This window comes from Leuciscus leuciscus (genome assembly GCF_965113295.1).
Source record: "Leuciscus leuciscus genome assembly, chromosome: 1".
In the NCBI taxonomy this organism is placed as follows: domain Eukaryota; kingdom Metazoa; phylum Chordata; class Actinopteri; order Cypriniformes; family Leuciscidae; genus Leuciscus; species Leuciscus leuciscus.
Window position 1 is genome coordinate 39462141 of NC_138725.1, and position 19251 is coordinate 39481391.

Here is a 19251-nt window from a genome sequence, read left to right on the forward strand (position 1 = left end):
TGCACACATTCATTGCACTGCCGATTTGAACACCATTTCACTCAACTCGCTTTAGCACAGACCTCAAGATTTTTTTAACACTGGTTTGATGAGGAGTAATTGCTGGTCAAACAGTTGTTTGGTATTTAATAAATAAATAAAAAATAAACTAGAAAAGATACAAAACAAAACAAATTGACTACCTGATTTACATGTTTTTAAAACTGATAAAAATGAAGTTAGAATATGCAAATTGCTTAATGAGATATTGAGGTATTTTAGTTTTAAAACTTCAAACCTTTAGTCACCATACAAAAATATTATAATAGTATGTTTGTTTATATATATATATATATATAGACGCATCACACAAACGATGTATATAAATATATATTATATATACACAATGTAAACAAATTTTAATGTTGGATAAGATTAATCGTGATTAATTGAATTGACAGCATCATATAGCACAGGTACGTCTGTAAGATGTCTGCTAAAGATCTGTTAATCTGGAAAGCATCTGCTGTGTAAAAACATCGTAGAAAAAGCAGTTTTACATACATTCTAAATCTTTAAACGTCTTAAAGACATCTTCTAAATGACATTTAACAGGAAACGTCTTAGGGATGTATTGCAGATGAGCAAACACTTGCAGATGTAAATGCAGACATCAAATAGACGTCTCCGAGAAGTATTTGTGGTATACACATACGTATGTGTTTATACATGTATGTGTGTGTGTGTATATATGTATTAGCCAAAACAATTAATAAAAACACGACAAAGGTAATTTTTTTTCTGTTAATTTCAATTTCATTTTTATGCGAGGTGACGTTTTTGCGTCTGTCACTCACGACGGTCACATGACCGCGAGCATCCGCCCAGCTGGCCGAGGTCACGTGACCGTATTTGTTGTGTCCACACGGCACGGCCGCTGCGCTGCAATGTCATCATCTTCATTTTCCTCATTATTATCGCCCTTATGAGTGATGATTCCTGATGGAATTCGTCCGTGACTGAGCCGAGCTGACTGCGAACATCAATCCAATGCTTTCCGACTGAAAGAGCCGATATTTGAGCTCTATGCAGGACAGATAGACGAGTGTAAGGTGAGTTGTGCACGAGCGCGCGCGTGCCTGCCTGTTTTCTATTGTGTTTGTTATGCTGTGGGAATTGGGTTGATAAACAAGTTCTTGACTCAATCACAAGATCTTCGCAACGATCAGACTAAAGGAATCGAATGCATAAAACAGAGAGAGAGAGAAACAGCGTGATGCATGTTTGATGTAAAACAGACTGCTGTTATTTCAAAGAAGGAAATAAAATAAAAGCATACAATACTATAATTGAATAAACGCACTAGACAGGCACCAAAGCTGTGTCATCAATATGATGTCACTGCCGCGTCAGTAATCTTAACCCTGCTGTATGTTTAATAACGACAAGCATTTACTAAATACTACTAGTGTTATATAGTCCCATGCATATCACTGACACATTTAAATACAAAGATGTATTTTATTTAAGGCCAAATCAGGTGATATTTTAATCTGAGTATTGATATGGGAGATGACGTTCCCCTCAGTGTCTGTATGGTGGTTAAACTGGCCTTCTTAGTTTAAAGCGCTGAACAACATGGCATGTCTTCACACTTAGTTACTTTCAGTAGTCCTTGTTTAATCGGACCACATTGTCTAGTCAAGTCACCTTTGTTTATATTACAATACAGATTGTTTTAAAGCAGCTTTACAGTGATAACAGGAAAATAATGCAACAAAGTTTGTTTCGGCTGGACAGCAGATCTAGAAGAATATAGCGTCATAGTCCAGCTTAAGGAAGTTCAGTGATGGTTTATTTTTATTGCAAAAAAAGTTATTAATTGAGTTCATTTATATATATAGGCCTAGGCTATATGAAGAGTTCAGATGCAAAAGCCTCCAAATGCCATCTGAAATTTTCTCATAGAATGATCATTTTTATCAAGCTCGTGTATTTAAATTCAATAATTTCACTTAAATGGCAGTGAAGATTACCTATTAATTGTCATTTAAGTGAAATTACTGAACTTAAATATTACAAGCTTGATAAAAATGATCATTCTATAAGAAAATTTCAGATGGAATTTAGAGGCTTTTGCATCTGAACTCTTCATATATCCACCCTGGAGAAAACCGTGATGTCATCGTTGAGCAATCAGAACTGAAATAGATGTAAATTGTCTCAACTTCTTGTTTCTTATCCGAAACATGAGTATTATAGTTATTCTGTTATCAACGAATGTAGTTGCGAAACAGTGAAATTCCAGGAATAGCCCTGATATGGTTTTCCTTACATTTCTTGAGCAGTGACCTGATGTTCACTTTCTCTCGGTCCAGGTTGTGAAGTTCTGTAAATCGAAAATGGCCGTGTTGCAGCAGTTTGGATTGCTTCTGTGGAAGAACTATATTCAGCAAGTGAGTATTTGGTTTATAAGTGCAATGCATGTGCTGATATTCTTTTGTTTTATTGCTGGATATTGGATATAAGGTTTTATGGCAATGATATACACTACTTTTCAAAGGTTTGGCATCAGTAAGATATTTTTAGATATTTTTTTTTATTAGTTTTATTCAGCAAGGACTCATTAAATTGCTCAAAAGTGACAGTAAAGACATTTATAATGTCACAAATAATTTCTGTTTCAAATAAATTGTTTCTTGAGCATCAAATCATCATATTAGAAGGATTTCTGAAGGATCATTTGACACTGAAGACTGGAGTAATGATGCTGAAAATTCAGCTTTGATCACAGGAATAAATTACATTTTACAATATATTCACATAGAAAACAGCTGTTTTAAATTGTAATAATATTTCACAATTTTACTGTTTTTACTGTATTTTTAAATCAAATAAATGCCGTTTTGATGAACAGAAGAGACTTCTTTGAAAAATATTTAAAAAAAAATCTTACCAACCCCAAACTTGTGAACGTTATCATATAATATGTATGGCAATACGGTTAAATTTGGGTTATAAAGCCCACAAATGACGGCGAAATGCTGTTCTGGACAGTTGTGTAAGTTGTTTTGCACCAGGCAACCAATCATAAACTCCCTCCAAACTTGCCCAGTTAAATATTCATGTGTTTGGTACATAAACCTGTTGTGTTATGATTCCTAGAATTCTTAGCATGTTTTAGAAGAGTTAAAACAACCAGAGTGTTTTGAAAGATGGACGAGCCGCTGGTTAAATGGGTTGCATGCTTTTCTTGGCACGTTCTGCTCATCCAGTTGATGTTAATAAATCATGCAAATAAGAATGTGAAGCCCTGAATGTACATTTGTATTGTGCATTGTGAAATATATCAACTACCTAAAATGAATCCTTCAGGGTAAAGTATGACAATGTGAAACATGCAATGAGATAACCCAGGATTATGTAAACCCAGGGTTAAAAATGACCCTAGGTTAACTCTTTCCAGCGTAAAAAAAAAGAAAAGTTGCCAACCACCGCCAGCATTTTTAATTGTTTTTACAAAAGTTTCATGGCCCAAATAATATTTTGTTGTATGAATATCTGAACATGCAATAGATCAAAAGAAAGAACAGTCCCTCTGCAAAACCCCCCCCCAAAAAAAACAAAAAAGTTTTATTCTACCTTCATGCATTCTTTTTTTATCAACACTTGAATGTGGTTAAGTTTCATAAATCACGTTTTTGTCAAAGACTTCATCCAGATGGGATTCAGAACGATGATTAAAACACAGATGGAGGAGATCGAGTCCATCAACACCCCAAAGCTTCACAAGCTGCATTTCCATTACAGATTTTCTCAAAACTTTTGCGATGTTTTCTAAATGTCGATAAAACTGTTTTGAAATGACGGCGTTTCTATTAACCAATGTTTCTTTGTGATTTAGAATCCAGTATTCCCGTCTTCTGTCCAAACGTAAAACTTTTTTGCCATATAGCCTATGGGAGTTTTTGCGAAATTGACGTGTTTTCCAGTGGGAGAATTTTCTATTTCAATTTGCGCAATTTGAAGGCTAATGGAAACATGGCTGCAGTCCTACAGCTCGTCCTGGGTCGACATTTAGTTCAGTAACATTGGGCAGTTCTGATTAATATGCTGTTTAATGTTGATGTGTATTTTTACACAAGCATATGATTAGATATATGGCTTGTTTCTGCATCTTCTTTGCATGTGTTTTGATCAGGAGATTCAGTTCTCTTTGATGTCATAGCGCCCCCTACCGTATAACACTGAAAACATGGATTGCCGGAAAATTCGAGATGGTCCTCACTGCAGAACATGAAATTTTCATGGGATTTCATGTTCCCACCTTACATATACCTAAACCTAGCCATCTCCACCCCCTGATCCCTAAACCCAACCCCTAAACCTACCAATCTCCACCCCCTGATCCCTAAACCCAACCCCTAAACCTACCAATCTCCACCCCCTGATACCTAAACCCAACCCCTAAACCTACCCATCTCCACCCCCTGATCCCTAAACCCAACCCCTAAACCTACCAATCTCCACCCCCTGATCCCTAAACCCAACCCCTAAACCTACCCATCTCCACCCCCTGATCCCTAAACCCAACCCCTAAACCTACCAATCTCCACCCCCTGATCCCTAAACCCAACCCCTAAACCTAGCCATCTCCACCCCCTGATCCCTAAACCCAACCCCTAAACCTACCCATCTCCACCCCTTAGATGTGGATCCAACCCCGCCCCCTGGATCTTGTGGACTGCATTGAGGTGCTACTGGAAAATGTCATCAATTTGATGACGGGGAAAGAGTTTATTATTTAAAGCCCACTAGTGTAAATCTATAAAGTCTGTTTCTTGAAACCAGACATTATAGTTCAGATGCTACAGCAAGTCTATTTTTGTAGAAACAAGGAAATGTTTCAACTAGTTTGCGGCGAATAAAAAGACACAAGCACAACCAAGGCTTGGTGTTCAAATGTAATCATTACCCCCATTCACCTTATTTGCTGTAATGATTTAACTCGCCGATTCTTTTGCCCTGTTGAATAGCTTTTATGTTCCTTCCTGTATTTGGCCTCGTAGATTAGATTTCAGAGTTTCTTGTTCAGTTGTTTACCGCGGATGCATGGCTTTGATCGTTGTGTGAGTGTTCATGTGTGTATTATTATTTTCCTTTATGCCGGATCTTTGCTCTGCACACTTGTGGAGATTTGCTGTCTTGTGTAAGACCATGTGCAGGTGAAGTGTATCAGAACTGAACTTTCTGAACAATCAATCGAGCTCGATCATAGTGCTGCAAGAAGCGTCCCGATTCCCTCGTGATAGAGGGCTGTTTGCACACAGCTGTTGCTTGGAAACCCCAGTAAACACTGGCCCCTTCACGCCTCATTAGAGCAGACATATATAGAAGATTATATCCTTCCTGACCCAGATCAGAGGTCTAACGTTCTTCATCGACCCAGATCAAGCCTCAGGTGCTGTGTGGGCTCGTGCTTACACATGATGCATTGACATGACACTAAAGCCTTGTTTGTGAAACCGGGGGCAAGTTTAGTCGCGGACTAAACTGCATGTTTGAGCTGTTTTAACTGAATGTAACTTGCACTGATATCTCTTAAAATATGTCAGTGCCATTGTTTTGTCTCAAGATGCACATCAGTAATGGTTTTCTTTATAAGATGTGTTTATAAAAGCTACTTAAAATTTTAATTTAAAGGGATAGTTCACTTTGAAATTAAATTTTGGTATGTTTTAGCTTACCTCAAGGGCATCCAAGATGTAGGTGTCTTTGTTTCCGCAGTAGTTTCAATTTTGATATTTTTAGGTCAAACCGTTCTTGTCTGTCAGTCATATAATGCAGGTCTATGGTCACCACCTCAAAGAGCATGCACAGAGTCCAAATTAAACAATTCCCCATCGTAAGTACACATTGATGGCCTAAGACACGAAACGAGTGGTTTGTGTGAGAAAACGAACAGTATTTATATCGTTTTTACCTCTTGAACACAGCCATGTCCAAGTGATCTGAGGGCGCGCACGCTTAAAACCAAAATTTTATTTCAAAGTGAACTATCCCTTTAAATGTCTTAATTGAACCAAGGCCAGTCCTGTTTCAACCTCTGTCCATACTGTCAATAAAATGGCAACATTTTATTTTTTTATTTTTATTTTTATTTTTATTATTTTTATTTATTTTATTGAATTAAATTGTTTTATTTTATTTTATTTTATTTTATTCAATTGATTTTTTTTTTTAAATCAGCCTAAAAGTATAGAAGTGTATTCATAAAAATCCAACAAACACTTTTGTATCCTAGTGGTTAGAGCATCTGCTGAGAAACAAATTTGGCTTGTATCATTGTCCCTTCTCGTTCCAACCTCTGTCCGTACTGTCATTGTCAATAAATGTCAATCATTGTCAATAAAATTATAGCTTTTTTATTTTGATTTTATTTTATTTTATGTACAGCCATTCACCCATCCGTTAAAAACCCATCCCTTATCTACATAACCATTCTTCCATGATCCATATCCATCCATCCATCCATCCTCTGTTGTACTCATTGACCTCCTCTTTCTCTCGGTCTCCAGAAGCGTCAGATCCTGGTCATGCTGGTGGAGGTCGCACTGCCTCTGCTCTTCTCAGCCACCCTGATCATCCTGCGGCAGAACGTGTCCGTCACCAACTACCCTAATGCAACACACTACGCCAGATTCGCTTTGAGCGGCCTGCCGCCCACACTGTGCGCCCAGAACCTGCAGCTGGCCTACATGCCCTCAAACGCCAGCGTGGTGCGGGGAATCGCAGAGGACGTCCAGCGGAACCTGGGAAGCTGCATCGGAACCAGTAAGAGCTTCAGCTTCTGGGTATTCATATCAGTGTATTCACAAAAGCTCATCAGAGCTGTGGCCAAGAGTATCAGATCAGACACAAGTTTGGCTTGTATCATTGACTAATCTCGTTCCCTATATATACATCAACCTTAAGCAATAAATAGGAAAACCTATATGGAAAACCTAGAAATGGCATATTTTATATTATTTTATTTTATTTTATTTTAATACTGCCAAAAAATAATAGAAAGAAAAAAATGTAACACATCAAAGCAATAAATTGGTTACATCGAAAATAGCGGGGCTTTTTTCATTTGAATATTTATTTGACTATATGACTAATGACTATATAGCAAATGTATGCAACAAATTGACAACATGGAAAACCTGGAATTAACAGAGATTTTTATTATTATTATAATTTTATTAATACTGTTAGAAAATGACAAAAAGAGAAAAAATATACATCAATAAGTTGGAAAACCTATATTGAAAACCTAACTTATTTTATTGGAAATAGCATGAACTTTTAAATGTGTGATTTCCAGGCCTGGGCAACTTTTAAAAAGGTTATAGAATTTTTTTTGTTTTGTTATGCTCTTTTCTAAAATGTTTAATTATATGGATATTGCTCCTCGTAGTGAAAATGTTTTTAAAATCATTTTATTTGTCATGAAAGCTTTAACAGTCAAAAATAATACAAACTTTGAAAAAAAAATCATGGGAATTCCATGTTGTTATCGCCTAGAAATTGCATCTCATGAGAGCAATATCTTTCAAATATATTTATAGATATTGCATTTGCACGTCTATCCGGAAATCATCATCAAGTTTGTTGGTCCAAAAGTGTGTGAGGATCACTGATCTTTAGTCTCTACAATGTGAGCGAGTTTACAGTTGACATGCAAAGCATCTCTTGAGTTTTATGAATGAACAGCATCATGACCTCACCAAAAACCTTAATGGCAGGTTTTCCTGGCAATAAAGCTTCTGTCCGACCCTTGAATTCTCCTGGTGCTTGTGTTTATGAGCTGTCATAAAGTCATACAGCTGGCCAGCGTCCTGATAATGGAGGAGGACGTCCATAATCTGATGCCTCAACTTTGACTGTAAAATCAACCGCTTTGATGGTGGTAAAGTGCTGTGTAATATTCACAACTGACTGAACATACTGGTTTAAATGAGTCTTCAGCTGTGCTCATGCAATGAAAGTCTATGATTTTGACATTTTGTGGGATAGCTGAGAAGAGGACGTTTCAGGCAAATAGATAATTTATATGAAATTGCAGCGCTATGAGTAGAGGTTTGTTTATATATATGGACATGACGAAAGTGATGACTTAAGGATACACGAGTGAGTCATAAGTTAATGATTCAGTGGGCCATTTGCCCGGATTATTTTGACTGATTTGGGAGTCTTTTGGACTGTTTTATTTAAAATAACAGTTCATAAGTTCTTTGTTCATGAGCAGCATTGCTCACACTGACTGTATGTTTGCTGTTGTGTACAACCATCAAAGACAACACAATAGAAATATATTCTGTCTATTGTCTTTATATTGTTATGCATACCAGACTGCAAATTTAAGGTACGTTTACATGACAACGATATCCTTAAAACAGAGGAGTTTTCCACGTACAGACGACACCACTGTCAAAACGATCCCCATTCACAATGATCCGCGAAAACGACTAAAAACACTGTATTCTGCTGCCAGACCATTAGATGGCGATGAAACACTACAGACTGAACACGTAATACGCACGTGCATGACGTCATCGTCTTCAGAGATTTGCGTTTTTGCTGTTTACTCGGAGACCGTTTTCAAAAACGTGTACTTTGAAACCCGTTTTCAAAAGTTTGCGTTGTCAGGCACCCAAAATGCCGTTGTCGTGTAAATGAACGGCCAAAACGCGTAAAAAGTTTTACGTTTTTAGTTGAAAACGCTGTTGTGTAAACCGCCCCTAAGAAATAAGATAATACATTTTGCCTTGACGCTGTAGATTCAGTAGTGTCGCAGGAGTATTTTAGCACAGAGAGAATGCACATTTAACTGTATTTTCCTTTTTGAAGCAATTCAAAAGCATCATGGTGAACAGTGCTCATCTGAAGTGTCTCAGCTGAAGGAAATAATCCATTATTTATCAGCTTTAATATATCAGCCAAATCTTCTTATCCGGCCGATTACATATATCGTCCGATACCGATTTGGTGGCCGATATATCGTACATCCCTATAAAAAATTCAAAATATAGTGTTTTATAGTATTATTTTTATACTATTAATATTTTGAATATGCTTTTAGTTTTAGAATGAATAGAATAGAATGAGGCATTTATATAGCGCTTTCATATGTACTACTGTACACCCAAAGCGCTTTACAATCATATCTGGGGATCTCTCCTCAACCACCACCAGTTTTGTATTTTTAGTTTGCATTTTTTTAGTTTGTGTTTTTAAAAATGTTCTATTTAGCTTTAATTTATTTTAATTTAATTTTGAGTAATTTAGTACTTATTTAATTTCATTTAGTTGCTAGTCTTTTAAGTGAAAGTTTTTCATCTATTATATTATATTTATATATATTTATTTTTTCAGCATTGTTTCAATGAACGAAAATGTTGTTGTTTTTTAGTTTTAGTTAACAGTATCAACACCACCACTAACGAATCCGATTCATTTGTTTTGGTAGTTTTTAAAAACTGCAAATGCTTCAGAACTAGAACTGGTTTCCGATTTCCAGCCGTAATGAATTTGAGCAGGACTTCAAAAATGACTTAATTTTTGGTTTATACAGTATTTATTAATTTTGCTGGTAACTTTACAGTAAGCTTCCATACAGTATGTTAACTTTTGTTAATTTATATTAGTTAAAATGAACTAAAAATGAGAAATTACTGCCCACTTCTAAAGCATTTATTTAATGTTAACTAAGCATTTTACTTAGTTAAAGGGATGCTTCAGGATTTAGCATTAAGCTTTGTATTAGTAGAAAACCTGTAGTATTTTCGAATTACCGTGCTTTCCACCCTCATATCCCCCTGAGACGAGAGATTTATGTATTTTTTTTGTCTAAAAAAAAAAATCCTCAGATGACGCAAAAATCGTCATTTTGCGTCATCGGAGGATTTTTTGGCCAGAGGCTTAAGACTACAGCCACTGTCCCGCATGTTTACAACCCGCCCATAGAGGGTGGGATCTCACTCACAGAATGTACACAGTGTCAGCCATCTTTCTTTGGAAGCTAAGCTAGCAGGCTCTTGTTCTGTGGAGAAAGCTGAGTAGTAGGGGTTACCTTACACTTTTTCCCGGACATGTCCGGCCGTCGAGATCGTCCAAAATGTCCGGGATTCGGCTTTTGCTTTCTGCAGTCGCCATTCATTGTTTACATGCACACCTTTTGTTTCAGTCTAACTGAATTCATTCCGATTGGTGAATCTGAATGTAGTGTTTACATGAACGCTAAACACAAGTGATCGGTTGATGTGCGTTTTAACATTGCTAAGAAAATTCCCGCTCCTCCGTGAGAGATACGAGACCGGTGCGTCTCAGTAATCACGCCACCGGCCTCGCGCCGTTCTCCCGCGCCCCTCAGCCTCGTCCTGCTCGCCACAGTAAACATAATGAATGGCGACTGTAGATCGCAAAAGCCAAATACCGGACATTTTGGGCATCACGGAGACTCACTAGTAGCCTAGCCTTGTTGTTTTAAACTGCGCTCTGTTACCGGTAGGCGTGGCTTGGGAGTGGCCTCCTAGGGCAGCGAAGCAAGTGCATTCTGGGAGTTGTTGTCTTTCATCCACATAAGCCAAAAATACAGTCTAGAATGCTCCAAATTCAAAAATAATTTCACATTTCTTCTACATAAATGACCTATTTTAAATACACATTCATCTTTCAAGAGGTGAAGTATCCCTTTAATGTTAATTTGCCAACACATTATTAAAATCAAAAGTAGGATCTGTTGATATTATTTAGCTCACATGAGCCAACATGAACTAACATTGAACAGTTGTATTTTAATAATTAATGTTAACAAAGATTAAAAATACTGTAACGCATGAGTTGCTCATTGTTAGTTAATGCATCATTAACTAATGGGACCTTATTGCAAATTGTTACCATTTTGCTGGCTGTGGTTTACATTGGCACATGTAGCACAGATGCTTCCTGGTTGTGCGTCGACTGGATTTGCTTGTTGATCCTGGTTTAACCGGCTCCTCCTGTTTTTATATAGGCAGACACTGTATCTCACAATAAAAAGCCATGTGAGGACATTTGGTTACATGTTAGATGAACGTTTGACTTAGAAATAAAAACTGCTATTATGTATTCTCCCTCATGTCTTTCAAACCCATATGTGTTACGTGTTTTTCTGCAACAAATAAAGGAGTAATAGTGGCATTATATCTTCATTCAGATCTTTCCATATAACAACAATTTATAGAGACCACGTCTGTCAAGCTCCGAAAAGGACAATAAAAGTAGCATTTAATAGAGTGGTGCGTGGATGACGTCAAAACTCGGAAGACTTATTCGCCACTGGTTCTCTCTTGAGATTTTCCTATGGGGGTTTTATGAGGAAAATAAGGTGGTAAACACAACTGATGATTTATGTTTACAATATTCTACAGTGTAAATTACACACACCCACACCACAGATGTTCGTATCTAGTTGCTTAGAAACATATATTTTAAAAATAAAATAAAAATAAAACACGTTGTGGAGTAAAACATTCAAGCATCGTCAAGACATGTTTACCACAGACCTTATTTTACTCATAAATTAAAAAATCTCATTTTAAAACCCCATCGGGAAATCTTGAAGGAAGTAACCAGTGGAAAATTGGTCTTCCTGGTTTTGAAGTCATCCCTGCTATATCCAAAGAATAAAACGTTAACAAAAGCTTCTTAAATGTATCTAATTTATTGTTGCACAAAAAATAAACAGACATTGTATGGGTTTATAACAACATGAAGAGGAGTAAATAATGACACATTTTTCATTTTTGGTCAAATATTCTTTTAAAGAGCCTCACTAACCTGCGTGTGTGTGTCTCTGTGTGTCTCTGTGTGTGTCTCTGTGTGTGTCTCTGTGTGTCTCTGTGTGTCTCTGTGTGTCTCTGTGTGTCTCTGTGTGTCTCTGTGAGTTTCTGTGTGTCTCTGTGTGTCTCTCTGTGTGTGTGTGTGTGTGTGTGTCTGTCTGTCTGTCTGTGTATCTGTATGTGTGTCTGTCTCTGTGTGTGCCTCTCTGTGTGTGTCTCTGTCTGTCTGTCTGTCTGTGTGTGTGTGTGCGTGCGTTTAATCAGATAAATCCCAGTCGTGACCTGGCTGAAATCCCAGTTTTGCCTAGTGTCTCATTAGCTTTTGCTTTTAACAACATTTTCTCTGGAAAAAAATACCTAGGGGTCATGATATCATTAGCATATGTTTACAGCAGACTGACAAATCCTAAAATCAATTATGTGTCCTTAAAATCAATTATAAATCCTTAAATGGCTAAATTTCACATCGATTAATCTATTTTTATCAGTTTAACCCTCAAACTTTCATCGCTGATCGCATGTAACGATATGAACAATTTGCATTTGTTTGAAAAATTTGTTTTCTTTGCTTAAGTGGGTGATTGTCTAGGTGTTGCCAAGGTGATTTGCTAGATGGTTCTGGCATGAAAAGAGTCTTCCCTCGAGTCTTCGATGTTTAAGCATGAGCTGCAGTAACAGTAATAGTGACGTATGTGACACTAATGATGTGTCGTCTTGTTTTCCAGTCCGGGGCTTTGAAACAGTGGAGCAGTTCGAGGAGTTTGTGAAAACTGACACAGAGTCAGGCAAGATCTTGGCAGCCATTGTGTTTGAGCATCCTTTCAGCCACGACGATGAGCCTCTTCCTCTGCAGGTGAGACTCTCAGAGCATTCCTCTGAGCTGACAACCAATCACAGTCTTCCCGTCAGCCAAGATCAAGTTGTGTGGATGAATCTCATGAAGAAATGTTCATGCATTTCACTTCAACATCAGATGGAAAAAAATACATTACACCATTTATTGTTATTTAAATACAATTAATTTAATTATAAATTAAGTATATATGATGCATGACAATTTAAATTATATTTTACATAAAGAAACTGAAGCTTATTTTTTTTGCATTGTAACAATATTTGCATGAATTTGTATAATTAAACAAATTTTTTCCTCAAATTCTCATTAATGCAAAAACTATGGAAGCTTGTTTCTGCCCCGAAAAAAAAAAAATTAAAAGGTAATTGCGCCTTTTTATCTCACAATTAAGAAATTTGCAAAAAATAAAGTCAGAATTGTGAGAAATAGTCAAAATTGCAAGAAATAAAGTCAGAATTGTGAGAAATAGTCAAAATTGGACTTTATATATCGCAATTGTGAGTTTATATCACAATTTTGAGAAAATAAGAATTATTTTCAAAAATTCATAGTCAGAATTGTTTATATCCTGCAATTCTGACTTTATTTCTCTCAATTCTGATTTTATTTCTCTCAATTCGGACTTTATAACTCGCAATTCGGACTTTACAACTCGCAATTCGGACTTTACAGCTCGCAATTCTGACTTTATAACTCGCAAATCTGACTTTATATCGCACAATTCTGACTTTATTTCTCGCAATTCTGACTTTATTTCTCGCAAATCTGACTTTATAACTCGCAAATCTGACTTTATATCGCACAATTCTGACTTTATTTCTCGCAATTCTGAAGTTATAACTCGCAATTCTGACGTTATAACTCGCAATTCTGACGTTATAACTCGCAATTCTGACGTTATAACTCGCAATTCTGAAGTTATAACTCGCAATTCTGACGTTATAACTCGCAATTCTGACTTTATAACTTGCAATTCTGAAGTTATAACTCGCAATTCTGACGTTATAACTTGCAATTCTGACTTTATAACTCGCAATTCTGACGTTATAACTCGCAATTCTGACTTTACAACTCGCAATTCGGACTTTACAGCTCGCAATTCGGACTTTACAGCTCGCAATTCTGACTTTATAACTCGCAAATCTGACTTTATATCGCACAATTCTGACTTTATTTCTCGCAATTCTGAAGTTATAACTCGCAATTCTGAAGTTATAACTCGCAATTCTGAAGTTATAACTCGCAATTCTGACGTTATAACTCGCAATTCTGACGTTATAACTCGCAATTCTGACGTTATAACTCGCAATTCTGACGTTATAACTTGCAATTCTGACTTTATAACTCGCAATTCTGACTTTATTTCTCTCAATTCTGATTTTATTTCTCTCAATTCGGACTTTATAACTCGCAATTCGGACTTTACAACTCGCAATTCGGACTTTACAGCTCGCAATTCTGACTTTATAACTCGCAAATCTGACTTTATATCGCACAATTCTGACTTTATTTCTCGCAATTCTGACTTTATTTCTCGCAAATCTGACTTTATAACTCGCAAATCTGACTTTATATCGCACAATTCTGACTTTATTTCTCGCAATTCTGAAGTTATAACTCGCAATTCTGACGTTATAACTCGCAATTCTGACGTTATAACTCGCAATTCTGACGTTATAACTTGCAATTCTGACTTTATAACTCGCAATTCTGACGTTATAACTCGCAATTCTGACTTTACAACTCGCAATTCTGACTTTACAGCTCGCAATTCGGACTTTACAGCTCGCAATTCTGACTTTATAACTCGCAAATCTGACTTTATATCGCACAATTCTGACTTTATTTCTCGCAATTCTGAAGTTATAACTCGCAATTCTGAAGTTATAACTCGCAATTCTGAAGTTATAACTCGCAATTCTGACGTTATAACTCGCAATTCTGACGTTATAACTCGCAATTCTGACGTTATAACTCGCAATTCTGACGTTATAACTTGCAATTCTGACTTTATAACTCGCAATTCTGACTTTATAACTCGCAATTCTGACGTTATAACTTGCAATTCTGACTTTATAACTCGCATTTCTGACTTTATAACTCGCAATTCTGAGAAAAAAAGATAAAAGGTAAAAGAGATAAAAAGACTCAATTATCTTATAAATTGTTTTATTCCGTGGCGGAAACAAGCTCCCATAAATAAATAAAACATGTTATTTATTTAGAAAACATGTTATTTATTTAGAATTATTTAGAAAATCTATTAATTTTTTTTATTAAAAACAGCATAAATTGTTTTTACATTTCATTTGCATCATTTGCATACAAGATTTCAGTTCTGAAAATTGGGGGGAAATAATTGGCAAATATGATAGTGATCCAAAAAATGGGATTAGTTTTACATTTCTTTTGATTTTGGTGTGAGATACAGCACGTTCTTGTCAGTTTTTGTGAGAGTCTAGTCTTTAACGATGATTACTGTTACTTAAAGGAAGGACATGTTCTTTTCTGAGCATTTGAGGGGAAAATAACCGGTTTTCCACAGAAGTGAAAAGTGCAGAGTCAAATCTAGCTGGAGGAATCAGGCTTAAGTGCCCTAGCAGCAAATGCCCTCAAACCATATTTGTTCATGTCTCGGGCGCCTGCTCGAGTGTTTATGAACCACTGATTCTTCCAGCTGACGCTGTTTCAGCCATTTTGAGATGCACTTCTTGAGTTTCCTCCATGTGTCTAATGGAGAGATGAGGTCTGGTCTGGTCTTTTCTCATAAGGACATGAGTGAATCATCTCTCATGATGAAAGCGCGAGGGTTTAATGAGTTTACCGCAGCTCCTGCATCTGCAGCGATGGAAAGGGCATTTCTGTGTATGGGGTTCATAAAATGTATGTTTTTATAACACTTAAATGAGACCCAAAATTTTACAGTGTTTACGGATTTACTTGTATTTCCAGTAGACTGAAAGGTGCGTTTTTGTCAGTGACTAATTGAATGTTTTGTCAGATGAACTGTTGTCACTCACCTGGGAGTAGATGCAGAATTGAATTTTATTCAGATAAAAACTAGGCTGTGTGTACGTTGTGCGGTCAGTGTGTCATATTGTGTGTCTGTCGCTCACATGACGAAACATTTGAGATATATTTTTATTGTGGATAAAAAGACAATTAGGGCATCTATTCATCAAAATAATAATTTAATAATTAAATACTCAGTATCTTAATTTTACAGTAAAATTTTACAACGGTATAATATTTTTTTTATTTTGTTTAATGTTTTTGTTTAATAATAATAACACTTTTTTTCATTTTACAGGTAAATTACTACAGGAAGATTTCTTATTTTGATATTTAGTAGTAGTAACAATAATAATAATACTAATAATAATTAGTATTAAATACTCAATTTCTTTATTTTACAATGAAATATTATAACAGTCCTATTACAACAATATTTGTATTTAGTAATAATAATAATAATAATAAGTTATTGTTGTTGTTATTATTATTAAATACTGTCTTTTTTCCAGTTAAATATTATCATAGAAATTTATTTATTTTTGTATAATAATAATTGTTATTGTTCATAAAATACATTTCTTTATTTTACAATGAGATATTACAACTGAAAGATTTTTATAATGTTGTTTAATATTTTTATTAAGTAATAATAATAATAATTATAATAATGATAGAGATTATTATTATTATTGAATATTATATTTTACAGTTAAATATCACAACAGAAATATTTATCTTTTGTTTAATATTTTTATTTAGCAATAATAATAATATTACTAATATTATTATTAAAATAAATACTCAATTTCTTTATTTTATAGTTACATTTTACAAGATAATGATTTCTTATCTTGATATTTAGTAATAATAATCTTTATGATTAATGTATAGCCTAATTGATTATTTTATAGCCATTTTAATATAAAGTCTCAAAATGTTTGGACAAATTGTGCAGCCACGCAAACATGTTTGTTTTTTAAAATATCATATTTAAAATCACAATCTGAATATTTATCACAAAAATCACAATTAGCAACCCTAAAAATAATTCTCATTGAAGTACAAGACACGTTGAACTTCAACCCCTCACAGCTTTGTTAATGTCAAATTAACTGTTACATGTGCTCTGAAGTGTATATATATTCAGCAATATTCAATAGTATCTGATGTGGTAACCCTATGGTTGCAGGTTCAAACCCCCTAAGAGTTGCTCGATGTGCTGCTAATCAAGACACTCATGTTACTCCAGAGGAGTAATAGATGAACTCTTAAGCCTGCAAAACTCATATGCTAAACAACCCTTGATCTGATGTGTGGCAGGTCAGCTATCATCTGCGCTTCACGTACAGCCCCAGGAACGCTCCGTCCCCAGAGAAGTCCGAGTTCAACCCCAACAATGACCTGGACTGGCACACGCTCAGCTTGTTCCCGCTGTTCCAGCTGCCCGGGCCTAGAGAACAACACAAGGCACAAGGCGGCACGCCAGGTGAGTCTGCACTCATGCATTGAAGTCAAGTCAAGTCACCTTCATTTATATAGCGCTTTTAACAATACAGATTGTTTCAAAGCAGCTTTACAGTGATAGGAAATTAAAGTTTTGGGCTTTACAACAGCTCTAGAAAAAAGTTATTGTCCAGCTATAGTACGTTTTTTGATTGATTCACTTCCGCTGCAAAGATCATTAGTTATAAACTTAGGGGCCGCTTACATGACACCGTTTTAACTGAAAACAGAAAACTTGTAATGCGTTCTGGCCGTTCATTTGCATGACAAAAGTGTTTGGCGACTCGAGAAGGCAAGCTTTGAAATGGGTTCCAAGGTGCAAGTTTTGAAACATTTTGAAAAACATTATCATCTCCGCGTAAACTTGTAAAAACGTGAATCTGTGAAAACGCTGACGGCGTGCAGATGCATATTACGTGTTCAGTCTATAGGTAAGAGCGTTTGAATACATATGTACGCAGGAGCGTAGCCTTTCTTTACAAAGGGACATCGCCAAATTACTTGTCTGCCCTTCATAATACCGAATTTTTTGTCATTTCCGTGGATAAGCAAATCTACAGGTCATCGATTTCAGGTTAAACTAAAAATTGCATCCAAATTGAGTCAATACATGCATTTTCCTGCAAGGGTAAATCTGTGAATGTATGTGCACTTCTGCTAGATGTTTATTTTTTTATGAATTAAAATATGTTTTAAAGCTAACAGCCACAAAACTACAAAACTGCATTAAAAAGCTCTGTAATCAAGAATCGCCCATCAACGTGCAAATTAGACCCGGAAACTTCTTAATGTGTGATTGAATTCTTCCTTGAACCGACTTGATACCATCTTTACTGTCAGTTAGCGTTAACAGATGAGATAAACCAGCCTGTTCTCTCTTCTCTGCTTCTCACGATCTCCTCCTGTATCCGAGGCTTCCCGCGACGGCGCTAGCTATTGATTAGGAAGTGATTTGGTTGGTTAGTATTCCCTTTGCCCGACGGCCTACGGTGTTGCCGACAGCTTCAGAACGCCTGCAGCGTGTGTGTTATTAATCATGAGCGCTGCGTTGGCGTCCTGTCTGGTCTTTGATGTCTGTCAACCTCTATTTTTGGTACAGTGCTTCCAAATTACAGCTTGATCTCTGCTTCCACGACTCTTCACACTTCAACGCCGTCCTTTTATCTGCATTTAATTGCGTTGAGTTGCAAAAGGATCTTCAAGGGTCATTATGGCTTGGAAAGCCATTAGGAGCAGCGAGGACTGTTGAATGAATGTCTACGCTTTGAGAAATATGACTATATGAAGCTCAAAAGAAATATTATAGGTGTTTTATGTAAGTTTAACGCCTTCATGGCTATGTGTTTTTTCTGCATCGTGGCTGATTTGTAGATTTTACCCCAAAAAATAGGTGTGTCTTTTATATTTCCCATTCATTTCCTATTGCTGGTAATGTTTGACCGATGAGAACACAAGAGTGACTTTTTTTATAGGAGCATTTAGCATTTGCAATTCGTGTTTTTGCGTTTGTGTTCGCATAGTGAGTGAGATAAGTCCCAAAGTTGTGAAGAAGTAGTAGGGGTGTATCGGTACCGAAACTTCACGGTACGGATGTCACGGCTCTGTTCATACAGTCAGATGACGAAATGCGGTCAGTCACAGGCGATCCACACTTCAATCCAGAAGGGGGCGTGTGCGGTAATGCAACACTGTTTGCTAACCACCACAACAGGAAAAAGCAGCAGAAGAAGAGATGATCTATGCACCAACCCAAAACAAGAGTTCAGATGGCACGCAAGAGCTTGCTAGTAGCTTATACGCTGAGTTTCAATTCGTTTTTGTGACACGCTCCACAAACTTCATGTAAAGAAATATCTGCCGGGATGGCAGAAAGCGGTATCCTGTTTGTTTTCTTTATTTTACAAAAGCAAAATGTTTTGTTTTTATAGTGCTTTTCGCATCATGCTTGCTTATCTATCTATATGACCATAAATGACGAAGTATTTAAGGTTGTTTCTGCTGTTATAATGAGACAAAATCATTAGACATTGT

At 36.2% G+C, this 19251-nt stretch overlaps 1 protein-coding gene and 1 long non-coding RNA gene across 2 annotated transcripts in view; one reads left to right on the forward strand and one right to left on the reverse strand.

The window, feature by feature from the left end:
* The first annotated feature begins 875 nt into the window (after positions 1 to 875).
* abca3b (ATP-binding cassette, sub-family A (ABC1), member 3b) overlaps positions 876 to 19251 on the forward strand; it is a 68879-nt gene continuing 50503 nt past the window's right edge. The window contains exons 1-5 of the mRNA XM_082182426.1: positions 876 to 1091; positions 2358 to 2435; positions 6558 to 6813; positions 12572 to 12699; positions 17038 to 17203. Coding sequence (XP_082038552.1) covers positions 2382 to 2435; positions 6558 to 6813; positions 12572 to 12699; positions 17038 to 17203 — 604 coding nt within the window. The 5' untranslated portion in view covers positions 876 to 1091; positions 2358 to 2381. The remainder of the gene's footprint in view (positions 1092 to 2357; positions 2436 to 6557; positions 6814 to 12571; positions 12700 to 17037; positions 17204 to 19251) is intronic.
* LOC309508032 lies at positions 13375 to 14547 on the reverse strand. Its single transcript, XR_014209354.1, has 2 exons — positions 14363 to 14547; positions 13375 to 13794 (listed from the first exon to the last, which is right to left on the reverse strand). It is a non-coding gene; the product is annotated as an uncharacterized lncRNA (long non-coding RNA).